General features: G+C 42.6%; 1 protein-coding gene across 2 annotated transcripts in view; it reads left to right on the plus strand.

The window, feature by feature from the left end:
- Nucleotides 1-441: 441 nt before the first annotated feature.
- The window catches only part of prmt1 (protein arginine methyltransferase 1), a 37,886-nt gene continuing 23,791 nt past the window's right edge, over nt 442-14,536 (plus strand). Inside the window, exons 1-5 of one of the 2 annotated variants that reach the window (XM_084328637.1) lie at nt 442-511; nt 1,983-2,069; nt 2,575-2,730; nt 8,247-8,310; nt 8,471-8,613. In XM_084328637.1, the coding sequence (XP_084184763.1) occupies nt 461-511; nt 1,983-2,069; nt 2,575-2,730; nt 8,247-8,310; nt 8,471-8,613 (501 nt within the window). In that variant the 5' untranslated portion in view covers nt 442-460. Of the gene's footprint in view, nt 512-1,973; nt 2,070-2,574; nt 2,731-8,246; nt 8,311-8,470; nt 8,614-14,536 lie in introns of both variants that reach the window. The other variant, XM_084328638.1, reaches the window with a different exon arrangement.

Raw genomic sequence — 14,536 nt, forward strand, 5'->3', positions numbered from 1 at the left:
TAGCACCCCCACAGCCGTATCTGCAACCACTTACATCACGGCTCTCATCCACATTCATTAATTTGCTCCCCCGCAATCTCCTCCCCGATTTCAATGTAACGCGGACGTGTAGTGGTCTATACATCTGGGCAAATGGAAACATGGATTTCTGATTTCTGATACAATGCCCTTTCCAAAAATGTATAGTTTTGCAAATCCCGAAAAAAATCCAACGAAAGTTTAAAAAACTGTATAATGAACCTGACTATTACATCCACACACAGTAGGCGTAACGTTTTAACTACTCGAGTTTGCGCTTTAGCGATGCGGCGTTTGACCAATGAGTAGCATTTCATCTCAAATGTGGGACGATTCGAGTCAAAATAAACCAATTACAACTCGTATTTTCGTTTAATGGGCGGGGATTGGAGGGGCGCTTTTCAACTTACTTTCGTGTGTGTCTCCATGCTTTGCTCAATCAATGCTCCCTGCCCACACGATCGAAATGGCGGAGACGACAGACAGAATGGAGGTAGGTCCGGGCTGTTTTGAGGGATGTTTATTAATACAAAATATGTATTCTGCATACATGTATATGTACATGAGATATGTCTCTATTATTTAAACGAGCATGTTGTAAAAGTGTTATATATTTAGGCCTACTCGCGGATCTCCGTATAAACGCACTTCGAAACGAAGCATCCATTTTATTGCCAGGGCTAAGCTAGTTAGCCATGTCGTTTGTGCCCATTCATCTAACGTTACCGTCACGTATTAATGTTGGCTAGCGAGCACTGTAAATTAATACGTTGTTACACGCGAACGGTCACCGGCTACCATATATTTGGCTGGGGGTATAACCAATAAGTGTTTCTGACACTAACCGACTCACGGGATAGCAGCGAGTGGATGCGACCACATGGGTGCTAACTTGTTAGCTCGGATCCGGTAAAATGCTGGCTCATGTCCCAATGCTGTCTCGATGTGGCAACCGTCGTGTATGACGTTATGCGATAATTCGGCGCCCATTTGAGACGCGTTAACGTTATCAACTGCTTGGCATGCGTATTATAATTTGACAGTGTTACGCTTAACTTGCTTAGCACAACTTGTTAGCCAGCTTCCCAGCACTGCCACGATGGTTAACGTGATATATAAATAAAAAGCCCACCAAGTTGTCGGTTCTGTTGCCAGCTACAAGAACCGACTCGGGACTTGTCCATAGAAGAATTGTGATTTGGGAAGCTATTGGGAGGCGCATCGGTTCAGATTTGTTCTTGAAAGAGCGGCGTGGTCTTGGCTCGCTAACTATTGAAGAAGGCCACTGCGACCAACCATGTGCTTTCATCCTTTGTGCCGTGGGGGGGGGGGGGGGGGTCTGATGCGACACACCAGCATGGACTTGTGACGATAGTTCGATAACTCGCCCAATCATTGAGTGAAACGGGACTCGTTCACGTTAACAACAATGTTTTTGCCTTTTGGGGCCTTCTGAAGCGGGAAGGTTGTGGTTAATTGATTCCTAAATGCACCATTAGTTTGGGGGGGGCGTTGTGGTGGGTCTCAGTGATTCTGTGACATGCTCATAATCGGACTCACTCAAACAGTACTAGACTGGTACAGGGTTTTGTTGGGTTGCTGAAGGATTTCGTTCAATTCTCGCACAATATCACTTAATAACTAGGTAGTATATAGGGATGTACGGATAGTGGCATCAGATATCGACCAGGCTGATAATTTACCCAATACTAAAATCTTAAAGAAATGTGTAGCATGCTAGAAATCAATGCAAAGTGACTAGATTTGCAACATTGTTAATACAAGAAAGCATGTTGCATCTCTAGAGAAAGATGTATTATATAGCATTCTAAACTATTGTCAAATGACTCTAAACTGATGGGTCTACTATTGAGTAAAAGTGAGGAATCTGCACTTGATATCAATGGAAACTGTCAATTCTTGCTCAGGTTATGACTTTGGTCTCTTTTGGTGAGATTTCTCAGGGGGAGAGCTCGGCCAAACCAGCGGCCGAAGACATGACATCAAAGGACTACTACTTTGACTCGTACGCACACTTTGGCATCCATGAGGTACGTGACTTCAAATAAATACCCCAAGGGTTTCATTTGCTGTTAGTGTTTCAGCACACAGACTCATTAATTTCATGTCTTTAAAAAGAAGCACAAATGATATTTGATCATGAACAGAACTTCCCCAAAGTCAGGAACCAAATGTCTAACTCTAGGTTCTGTGATGTCATCTAGAACTGCTTAATAGAAAAGGGTAAGATGGTCATGTTTACTGAAAGTACCAGGTTGGGGGTTGACACTTTGAGTATGTTTATAGATCAGTAAGGCATCAATAGCATTATGCCTTCTGTGGGTCCACAAAATTAGTCTCCTTTCATCCTGTGGAGCGGTTGCAGATTTGATATCTTTGTGATATCACAGGTTCACATCTCTGTTTTGGGATTTCTAGCCTTTTTTTGGGGGCAGACTTGTTCATGTATGACAAATATCGATGAGACTGACGGCCCCTAATTTCCCCCAAGTCACCTTTTCTCCCCAATGATTGTCCTACCTGCTGCTCTTGTAGGAGATGCTGAAGGACGAGGTGCGCACTCTGACCTACCGCAACTCCATGTTCCACAACAAGCACCTGTTCAAGGACAAGGTGGTGCTTGACGTCGGCAGCGGGACAGGCATCCTCTGTATGTTTGCTGCCAAGGCCGGAGCCAAGAAAGTCATAGGGGTAAGAGGTCTTCACCGGCAAGTTCATCATCCAACGGAGAGACTGGCCTCCCCTCCTGTTTGATCCTTGAGGCCTACTTTTCCACTGCATGGTACCTACTCGACTCTACTCAACCTTCTCTGTTTCCATTGCTGAATGGTACCTGCCTGGTACTTATTTATTACCTGCTCTGTCAAGGTTCCAAGCGGGTAGAACAGGGACTAAAAACTAAAAGTGACCTGAAACACTGATTGGTCAGAGAGAATCATCACTACGTCATCATTGAGCTACACAGGGGTGTCTTGTACAAAAACTCAAACCCGCAATCTTTAAATAGCCTTCAGTTGAAATAAAGACTTACTAAGTCCTGCATTATTATTAGTATTCGAGTAGGTACCATGCAGTGGAAAAGCAGCATTACTGTCGGTTGAAAGCTAAAATGGGCGCCGTTTGGCACACCTCTTGACCCATTACTTGCTTCCAATCTTGGGTTATAAGCGGGGAACAAAATAAGTACCCGCCGATGGCAGGCATATTTAAGGTTTGGCGAGTAATGAGAGGTCTGCCCGCCACCTGGCGTAACAAAATAGTTCATATCGATACTCTTACTTTTAAAATCCGTGGCTTGTCTCATTTCCGCCCCAAGCGCAGCTCCAGTCGTATCTATGGCTCCGGCAGCTAGCAACGTTCGGTTCATATCGATACTCTTATTTTGAAAAACTCCGTGGCAACTCGACAAGTCATATCCGCCCAGTCCGTGCTAATGTCTGTGTAGCGCAGGGCGGTCAAGCAGAGGAGCAGGGCTACACAGCAGTGCGCCTATTTTGCGACCCGAAATAAGTCTGTTTTTTTTTCTCACAACGGGTCAACTGCATCTAACATGCTTTGCATCGTCGCCATTCCTTTATGCCCACATCTCCCGAAATGAACGTTACGTTAGCGTAAGCTAACAACTCAGGACAGGAGTATATTATAGTAAACTGAGGATTACTGAGGATGGACAGATAATGTTGATATTCAAATATAAAAAAGTTTCGAGGAGTGGAAGTTTGAAGACAGACTAGACTACAATATGATGCGGGGGGTGGTGAGTTGAAACAGTGCGTGTGTGTGTCCCGACCCCACTTCTATGTTTCAATAAATTATCTACATTTAAAACTATTAACGCTGACTCATTACTTCAGTCCACTCAAAATTATGCTAATATTCCTTATGTTGTTTATGATATTAATTGAAAATAGCATATGAGAGTATTATATAGTAATAATAACACATGGCTATATACTAAAAAGCTATTTATAATTTTTGGCTGGTTAAAAAAATCTGCCTGGCTGGTAGTTTTTAAAATCTACCAGCCAAATGGCTTGTAAGTAAAAAAAAGTTAATTTTGTTTCCTGGTATAAGACAACAGCCAACGAGCGTCTTGTTTCTAAAAAGTGACCACATCTGGTTTCGCCTCACTGACGCTGAAAATTATTGCTCGTTTGTGTAGCCAATTCTGAAAAGAATTACCTCTTACTTGAGTTGGGTTTCTGAGACAGAGAAGCGGTAAAAGCGTACCGTACGCAAGATAATGAACGTGCGCCTCTCTCCGGAGCGCAAGTTGCGCTGATCTGTTGTGTGAAAAGGGGTGGTGTATGTGAAAAGAGATTAGTGGGGGAGAGGACTTGAGGTAGTGTTGACTCCTCTCACTCCTTTTTGGGAAAAACGCCTAAACATACAATTACATAAAGATGTGTAAAACAACTTTTTTTGGCCATATTATCAATTTGGGACTACGATTATTTTGGTATTGACTAATCTGTCAATTTTTCGATTCCATCTCTGCTTCCTTCCGGGCTCCAGTGCATGTTTTACCTCACACGCTCAAGTCTGCACACCTGTGAATGTCACCCTGTTGTCCAGTCCCTCTGCCATAACATAACATGATCCCATAGCGAATTAAAATAATGACCCATGAAACATTTGATTTTGGATCTTAAGCTACTTTCTTAATCAAATGTATTTTAATAACATAAATACAATAATCAATCATAATAAACAAATTAAATAATACAAATTAAAGTGCATGTTTAAATGTAAAGATAATGTGCAAATAATGTTTTAAAAGTAACTCAAAGTAGCAGCCTCTGCCCCAGCACCGCGGTTCTGATGGGGCTGTCCAGGAGGGTGACGTGGATCCACTCACTCAGCTCCACCATCTCCAACAGCTGTAGGGGGAGAGGAGGATGAGTTGGATCAGACTGACTTCTAGGTCTTTTGTTTGCTGTGTGAGAGGAGCTGTGTGTGTATGTGTCTTACTCTGATCTCCTGCAGGGGAACACACAATTTACAAATGACTGGTGTCCATAAAGGAACCCGTGATTGCATTTACTTTTTTTGATCTACTTTTTCTCCCATCCCCAATTTCCTATTGTCCAATTCTACCCTCCCCTGTCTCGAACGTTGTTAGGCCATGCCTCCCACAAGCCGGCTGCAATGTGGACGAAGCCTTGCATCACGTGTCCTCCGGTACTCAAGGAGGCAGCCGTCGCATCTTTTCACCTGCACAGCGCGATCTCTCAGCGGCGAGGGTCTGCGTGGGAGGGACACGCCGCCCTCGTCGCTTCCTGACTCTACTGCGCAGGCGCACCAACCGACCTGTAGGAGTCGCTGTCCACAACGTCCGATCCCCACCCACCAGCTTCCCACCCCCTAATACTGCCAATTGTATTAGTATGAACGACCAGCCAAGCTGGAAGCAACGCAGAGAGCTGGGCTCGAACCCAGCATCTGCTGCGTTGGTGGCAAGTGCCTTGCCCACTGCGCCACCTAGCCGCCCCGTGATTGCATTTCTATAGTACAAATTTATAAATCATCAGATATAAGATGGCTAGCACTAACGTTCCCTGTCTCTGCAGTCTTGCCTGCGCTTTAGCCTAAACTTTTTTCAACTGAGAAAAAAACCCAGTAATGGAGACCATGGCGCTATACAGACGGTGAACGTTGGCACTAGCTATCTTAACTTAGCTAATTAATATTCCAGTCTGCAAAAATACGACTCTTTGTGCTAATTGACAGAGCTGTAAACTAGGGGTGGGAATCACCAGAGGCCTCACGATACGATACTATCATGATACTTGAGTCACGATAGGATAGTATTGCAATACTAAATATATTGCAATATTAATATTGCGATTTATTACCTTTTTTCAACTGCAAAGTAAAACTGTCAACATGTTTTATCTAATAAAATAAAGTTCAGTCTGTTCATCTCACTTCAATAATTTTTATTGCAGAACATAGTATTTTCTCAAGCAGACCGATGTAAACACTGTAATCTGCTGCATGTACCTGACAAACAAGTCATATTCCAATTTAACTGAATTCACACGTGTGTGTGTGGACTACTGTACTATTACAGGTATTGAAATGAACAATGCAACTTCCTTATACAAATTTTGTATAAATAAATAATTAAATATCGATACTTGGCGCCCCTGTATCGATACAGTATCGCGATACTACTACGTATCGATATTTCCCCCCACCACTACTGTAAACACCGGTAGCCTAGCTAAGCGCTAGTGTGCTCTAGTACAGCTTGGCACTGTTTAGCTAACGTTACATACAGCTCTTTGGTGGCCACGCAGCCTCAACATATGAACTGAAATAGCATTCGCTTAGCAAGCATTAATGGATTTCTACTTTCCAACATGTAAGCTAACGTAAACATTACAATACTATGGCTAACTAGCTAAAATGTACCCATGATCTGAAGTAGCTATCGTCACGGTTCCAGGGTGCTTGCTTGTGCATCGCTGTAGTGCTGCTGCTTTCTTCTTCTTTGTCGTTAGTACAGAATGCAGTCATAATGGAAATTATACTGCCCCCAGCACTTCCTGTAGTGCATTGCAGTTACAAATGAACATTTGCGCAGTTTTGAATGAACGTTACCTGCTCTGTTTTATACGACGCATCGACACCAAACTTCCGCAACGACGAGTTTTTATGATCGACGTCGTTGATTTATGTCGACTAATTGTTGCAGCCCTGCTTTGGACATGTTCTAGGTAAGACTTCAGGCTATGGCCCCAGCAGTGTTTTCAGCTAATAGAGTAGATGGCTCTGCAGGCAATTCAGATGAAAATGAGGTTCAAACCGCTAACTCTGACCATAGCACTCGAATGGTTCCTGAATAGCTCCCAATTTACTTTCAGTATGCAACCGACAGGCGTTTTATGCTAAATTTAAATGTAGCCAAGAGAAGACCCTAACCTGTATATTTTCAGCACTACATTTGTTTAGCAATGATTTTAAGTGTTATTGGCTAAATGTGAGAGTATAAAGAAATATCTGCATTGCATCGGAAAACGTTTGAGTTAGATGTGTGAACAGGAAGCACTCATGAAATTGTTGTAGTCCAGAGAAAGGAGACCTAGGGCTTTCAATTTCATAAAACTTCACTAACCAGCTCACACCAGCCGCTGACAAAGGAACACCATTTTTTCCCCCTTACACGCATTGACTGGAATGTCGCATTTATATCACGGTCGAACAAACTTCAACGTTATTGCCATAAAATACGTATATCTTTTCTTTACCTTTCTTATAACGTCTTGAGATTTTTTTTGACTCAACCCGCATTTTTTTTTACACAATTGCCGCCATCTGGAATTAAATGTACTTGCAGTAGATTTCATTCACAGTATTTGCTGCCCTCTACCGGATGCCTGGTGGTACTACATCCAGATTTAACAGTGGCATCCAGCAGAGGTGCCTTAAAAAAAGACTCGTCACATGGCCATTTATAGGCCTGATATTCTATATTCATATTGCATCTGTCCAGATGTCAAAATTCAGTACTGTAACTACAAAAAAAAACTGTAAATGATCTGCCCTTTGTTCATGTTCTTAGCATTTTACTATACTTGATCTCGAAGGTGCTGAATCATGAGCTGTGGCATATTTGTGCTCGGCACTGACCAATGCTACACACAAATTACACCCCCTAATAAGCCAGCGGAACACCACAACAGATGGCCCTCAACACCTGTAGGCACATAGGACAGGCTTTCTATGCAACTATGCTCATGGGAGAAGAACATTCTCCGCTGCTTCTAATGCACACATCCTATCCTCGGATATCACAACAATATCGTGTGGTATTTGAGTGAGGAGTTGGAATGATGAGCACTCCAATACCCCAGGAGAGCCTGCTGTACTTGTTTTAAGCCTAGTGTCATGAGTCATATAGTTCTCAAGTTCAGTTGACTGAACTCTTTTCAAATGAAATTTACCTTATTGTCCTGACTATAAGACCGTTTTTATTACCGTATTATTATCCTAGGAACTCCCTGCTTTTCTCCAGGGATTTCCTATGAAGGCCAATTAAAAACATAGGAAAAGTTGCTTTCCTACCCTGTGGACAAGCAATGGTTGTCAGTTTGATAAATGTTGTGGTAGGGTTGTTGAATATGAGCTGGGCCACCACAAATTAATCTAGACGTCTGCGTGGAAACATTAAAGTAAATACCTGCCTCCTTTGTGTTCTATAGATCGAGTGCAGCAGTATCTCCGACTATGCCGTAAAAATTGTCAAGGCCAACAAGCTGGATCACAGTGAGTGAAATGAACAAAACAAAATTCCTGGTATATGTCAAATGTACTGGTGAATAAAGACATTGTAATTCTAAACATCAATACTTTAATACTTGAGATTTGATGCGAGCAGGTGTTCTGTGTTTGACCCTGCCGATGTCGTCCCTTCTCTCCTCTGCAGTTGTGACCATCATCAAGGGCAAGGTGGAGGAGGTGGACCTGCCTGTTGAGGGAGTAGACATCATCATCTCCGAGTGGATGGGTTACTGCCTCTTCTACGAGTCCATGCTCAACACAGTCATCTACGCCAGGGACAAGTGGCTGGTATGTACGCGTGTGTTGGTGCTTGGGGCCGATTTGCGTTCAGTTCAGTCTGATCTTAATTGAAAAGTGAAGTGTGGTTCACTTGCTTTGGGAGATAACCTTTTTATTGTCAAATTTTGATTAGGAGTCTAGTTCCTAAGTGAGTTGACTCCTACCCTGTCCGGTAGCTACTCAAAGTCACTGACGACACCCAACAGAAAGTGCTTTGGTTGCCTATGGAGACGAACGGGCAGCGGCCTCCCAAATCTTCTCATCTACAGCCCTCCACTAGAAGTCATTACTTGTCTCATTACTCTTTATATACAATGTTGGAATTGGGAAGTTAAGACCTAATTTAGTTTTACAACAAACTTTTGTAAAGTACAGAGAAAAAATTACCGTTGGCTATCGGTTCGAATGTGAACGGTACCCAACCCTAATAAGTAGGTATATATAGTGTTATAATGCAGGGATATTCAGACTGATATATGCTGTTAATATAAATGTATACGTGCAGTTAGGGCTGTCTTAAATATTTCAAAGCTTCTTTCAATGGGCATGGGATTCGAATGGGAAAATAAAATTTGAATATATTTAATAAAAAAAATTATAATAAAAATTGCTAAATCAACTGCCTCTCTTTGTTAACTACAACAAGCAATGTTGTTTGTTATTTATGATGAGGTCGGACTCTGCACAGACAGATTTCTGTTCATTGTGCTGCTTACAATATTTCATTAAAGCAGTGTTTCGTTTGTCTAAGATTTAAAAAGGTTTTAACTTTACAGCACCGACATAGGGCGGCTAGGTGGTGTAGTGGGCAAGGCACTCGCCACCAGTGTGGAGACGCTAGGATTCGCGTGTTCGAATCCAGCTCTCCACATTGTTTTCAGTTTAGCTGGTCGTCCGCAGTAATACACATTGGCCGTATTACGGGGAGGGAAAACTGAAGGGTGGGGATCGAACGTTGTGAACAAGCGACTCCTACAAGTCGGTTGGTGCGCCTGCGCAGTAGAATCAGGAAGTGTCGGGGGCAGCGTGAGCCTCCCACGCGTTACTCCTCGACACTGAGAGATCGAGCTGCGCAGGTGAAAAGATGCGACTGCTGTTACCTCAAGTACCGGAGGGGACTTGTGCTATGTATGACTTAGTCCACATTGCAGCCGGCTTGTGGGAGGCAAGAAACGGCGTTCGTGACAGGTGAGGGTTGAATTGGATGATACGAAATTGGGATGGGAGAAAATATAGAAAAATGGGAGAAAAAGTGGATCAAAAAACTTTACAGCACCGACAAAGTTGAACAAAGTGCAAAGTTGAACAAAGTCCAATAAAAATCGAATCTCGGCCCGAAGCTTCGAATGGCCAATTTGTTTTGAAGGTCAGCCCTACATGCAGTATATACAGCACTGTTGTATAGGGGTGTGAAAATCTCTCGATTCTAAGATGCATCGTGATGTGGACGATTCTGCAGTGACGGAACATAATCGATTATTATAGTAGCCTACTATTATGTGGCAAAGAAAATCCGGTTTGCTATTTGTCGCAAATGCCAGTGAAATGCTCGCACTGTCGAGTCTTGACTTTAGGCACATTTACCGTACTTTTCGCACTATAAGCCGCACCTGACTATAAGCCGCAGCAGCTAAATTGAATGATGTGTACATATATAAGCCGCACTGGGCTATAAGCCGCAGGTGTTTTAATGTTTAATTACCATATGTAAGGGTTTGTGCACAGAGGGGATTGTCAGAAAAGAGATGGCTGTTTGAGGAAGCTCCCATTTATTAACATTTCAACAAACAAGTTGCTATTCTTGTGTGTTTCAACACCTCGCTAAGTGCACGCGCACGACCACACCCAGCTTCTCGTTTGTAGTCTTCCCACCAGCATTGGGACACAATACTGTCTGACAAATAACAAGAAATAACTCATTTACAAGTTGTATTAAGTTTAGCAAATAAGGGAACAGTTCAATGCAGTAAAAAAAGCAATATTTCGATTTTTACATTTTCGGGTTTGGTCCACATATAAGCCGCACCGTTATATAAGCCGCAGGGGGGTCGAAAAATGGGGGGAAAAAACACACAGAACCTGGATGCATGAATCGATATAAAGAAACGAATAGCCAATAAATGTGAACCCCTGTTGTCAAGCCTAGTTAATATAACCCCCCCCCCTTTCCTCACTAATGGAACTGGTTTTGTGGACTCACTGACTGTGCTTTGAGTGTTTCCAGGGTTAGCAGCTAACGCTAATTAGCTTATAATAATAATAATAATAATGGATTCAATTTGTACCGCACTTTATATTCGCGAGAATCTCAGAGTGCTACAGGAGATATAGACAAGTTAAATGAATAAAACAATTAAAATGAATAAAAAGACTTAACAACCAGTGAAATGGAAGAACATAAGAGTAAAATAAAATAAAAATAAAAATAAAATGAATAGAAGTAAAAGAGAAATTCAGGCAAAAGCCTTGTTAAAAAGAAATGTTTTTAGGCCCCTTTTTAAAAGCCTCGACGGATTGTGGTGCTCTCGGGTGGATGGGGAGAGCATTCCAAAGTCTGGGTGCGGCAGAGCAAAAGGCGCGATCGCCCATGGTGTGCAGCTTAGTCCTGGGGGCTTTGAGGTAGGGCTGGGCGATAAAATGATAACTATAACTATCGCGATAAATTATTTCCTCGAAATAAACATGAAACGTGGTCGCAAAGTTTCGATATATCGATTTTCCAAGCTTGGATATGAACACACGCACTAACAACCAATCGGTGAAGGAGATGGCCGACAGTGAAGGAGACCCGCGGTGCACCTCTGGGTAGAGAGGTAGGACTCTAGTAGTAAACAAGGCTGGCTAGGATAACTAGCTTGCACGGCACTATTTTATATATTTACGTGCCGAGTATGTGTGTGGAGTGAATTCTGAGGCCACGTTTATAGTAGTGTGGGGTATACAGTGGATGTCGTTTCAATATATTGGGGCGGAAGAGAGTATTTTAGGGTAATATTTAGTACATTGTCATGGAATACACCGCTTAGAAACAAGAGGCTGGCTAGGATAACTAGCTTGCACGGCACTATTTTATATATTTACGTGCCGAGTATGTGTGTGGAGTGAATTCTGAGGCCACGTTTATAGTAGTGTGGGGTATACAGTGGACGTCGTTTCAATATATTGGGGCGGAAGAGAGTATTTTAGGGTAATATTTATTAAATTGTCATGAGATACTCCGCTTGTCGGCTAACGTGCACGGACTGATGACGACATCAACTCGACTCGAGACATTGGCTTAGAAACAACAGGCTGGCTAGGATAACTAGCTTGCACGGCGCGGTTTTATATATTTACGTGCCGAGTATGTGTGTGGCGTGAATTCTGAGGCCACGTTTATAGTAGTGTGAGATACTCCGCTTGTCGGCTAACTGCTAACGTGCGCGGACTGATGACGACATCAACTCGACTCGAGACATTCGCAGCAGCATAAGAAGTTAATTAAACTTGACGGACATTATATCGACGATAATTATCAATATCGAATTATATGAAAATAATTTTATAATTTTATCGCGATAACGTTTTTGGTCATATCGCCCAGCCCTACTTTGAGGAGGTAGGCTGTGCCGGAGCGGAGGGAACGTGAGGAGGACTGGGGGTGAGGAGTTCCTTGAGATAGGCAGGGGCACCACCGTGTACGTACTGGTGAGTGAGGAGGGACACCTTGTACTCAATCTTGTGTTCCACGGGGAGCCAGTGAAGGGATCATATTTGCGCACCTCATGGTCTGTGGTCTGTCTATAATGAAATGATAAGAAAAGCTCTGCGAAACGTTCTTTTGTTAGGTGGTCCCGCTCTCTTTTTAGTGGTCGGCTTACTCTTTCCATAGTTCCACATTATTTGTAACCCATTTAAAGTTATTAAGCTAACGTTAGCTCCCTACAGTGCAAGCAGGCGCCACGGGCAGTCGGGACAGTAGAGTAGTGGATGTGACATCGGTAAACAAGCCACAAATTAGGCCTGTCACATGTGCTCCTAAATTAAAAAATTTAGGAGCGCCCAAAAATATTTAGGAACACAGTGAAAATATTTCAAGTAACAAGAGTTTATTTAATTTTTTCAGAAATAAATGTATATTTGTACTGTGCGTGCATGTGTGTAAATTAGCTCTTGCTACAACCCTGCATGTTTACATTTTGTATTTTGTACTTGATGATCATTAACCTGCTGTCCCTATCAAATCAAACTAACAGTCACTTAACTTTAGCTTTTGCCCCTTTTATGCATACAATGCCTATGTTTTGGCTGTGTTGCTCTTCTAGAAAAATTATCCTTTCAGGGTTGCCTATTGAAATACTGTACACCTCCAGTACAGAAACATTGTTTATGAGTTTGCATGTCAGGTAGACCATTGATTGACAGTCGAGTCTGCCAATTACGTCACACCGCTTGCACTCCGGCCGTCCGGCGCTGCAGCTGGACCTTATTGCCCACCTCTGCTGTTAATAACGCTAGCCAAGTTGGCTGTACACACATACAGTGGGCCAGTTACTTTGGTGTATGGGGTGTAACAATGCATCGATCCTAAGGGGAAAATTCAACTGCATCGATTTGAAAATGTTAGAATCGATTATCGCAATTTGAATGTGTACAGTGTTATGATGTTATCATGTCTGTTACAGTCAACACAATGACATACGCTACTGCATCAACGTTATGATTAACAAAGCAAGGCATTCGTTTTGTTGCATTAACGTTATATTACTATATACTAAATCTAGGTGTTCTAAAATCTATTGCTAAGACTATAATAAATGAGTGTCTCGGAAAACGCTCGCATATCGCAATCGGAGCCCTGATCGCAATGGCAGACTTTCAGGAAGTAAACGAGCCAAATGAGAGCTTCCGATTGGTCATTTGCTTTATTTCCCATGAAACCAGTCACGTCACTCTACTGTGATTGGACCGTTGGCTTGAGTGCAATGTGGGACTTGTAGTTTTTTCAGGTTCTCGCACACATATTTTTTAGGGGCATATGTGAGCAATATGGTCGCACTGTAGAGCCCTGACTGCAGTTTTAACTATTTTGTGACCCGCCACATGGCGGACAGACCTCTCAGTGGCACTTGCCAAACCTAAAATCTGGTCGCCAATGGCGGGTGGCGGGCTCTAATTTCGGGCCCTGAACATACGTAGTACCTATTTACTGGTCACAGGGGTCTTTAATAACATTTGGATGGTAATCTATTTTGTGAATCCATTTGTTGAAACAACATATTTGTTGCCAGACGGCTCCTGCTATGCGACCTGTCTAACGTTAAGTAACTTGTCTTCCGTTGTGAAAGACTGTTCATCACTGCATACAACTTGGTTTAATCCAAACGTCCATTCAGAAACTTTGTATTATGAAATGAGACATTCAGCGATATATGACTATTCCTATCCCTTGGTCTGTGTTCAGTTGACATTGTTGACATGCCCACTACGCAAAGCTAGTGCTCCGGTCATGCATCCACTGACCCAACTCATAGAAAATGCAGCATCAGGCTATTCTAAAAGTATTGATACTAATAAAATGGGAGTATTGGGACCATTTTTAACAGCTGGATATCAAGATACCTTTCTAGTATCTATCATGCAACACTAGTAAAGACATTTATTTTGACATTCTTAAGAACTTTCTAAATAAAAGTAAATTTATCGGGGAGCTCCAGTAGCTCACCACGTACCGCGAGCGCTATTTCAGCGCCGTGGACAACCGTGCTCGTCACGGATCTGGGGCTTAGCGAGTTCGAATCCCGACTGCAGCCGTGCCTTTCCCAGAGTGTCTTCCCCCCCATTTGAACCCTTTCAGCCTGTTTCTGTCGGTCATCCTTGACCAGTATAAATGTGATAAACACATAAAAGAGCCAGGGGAATGGCCAAAGTTTAAAAAAAAAAAAAAAAAAGT

Source organism: Notolepis coatsorum, assembly GCF_963971535.1.
Source record: "Notolepis coatsorum genome assembly, chromosome: 14".
Lineage (NCBI taxonomy): Eukaryota > Metazoa > Chordata > Actinopteri > Aulopiformes > Paralepididae > Notolepis > Notolepis coatsorum.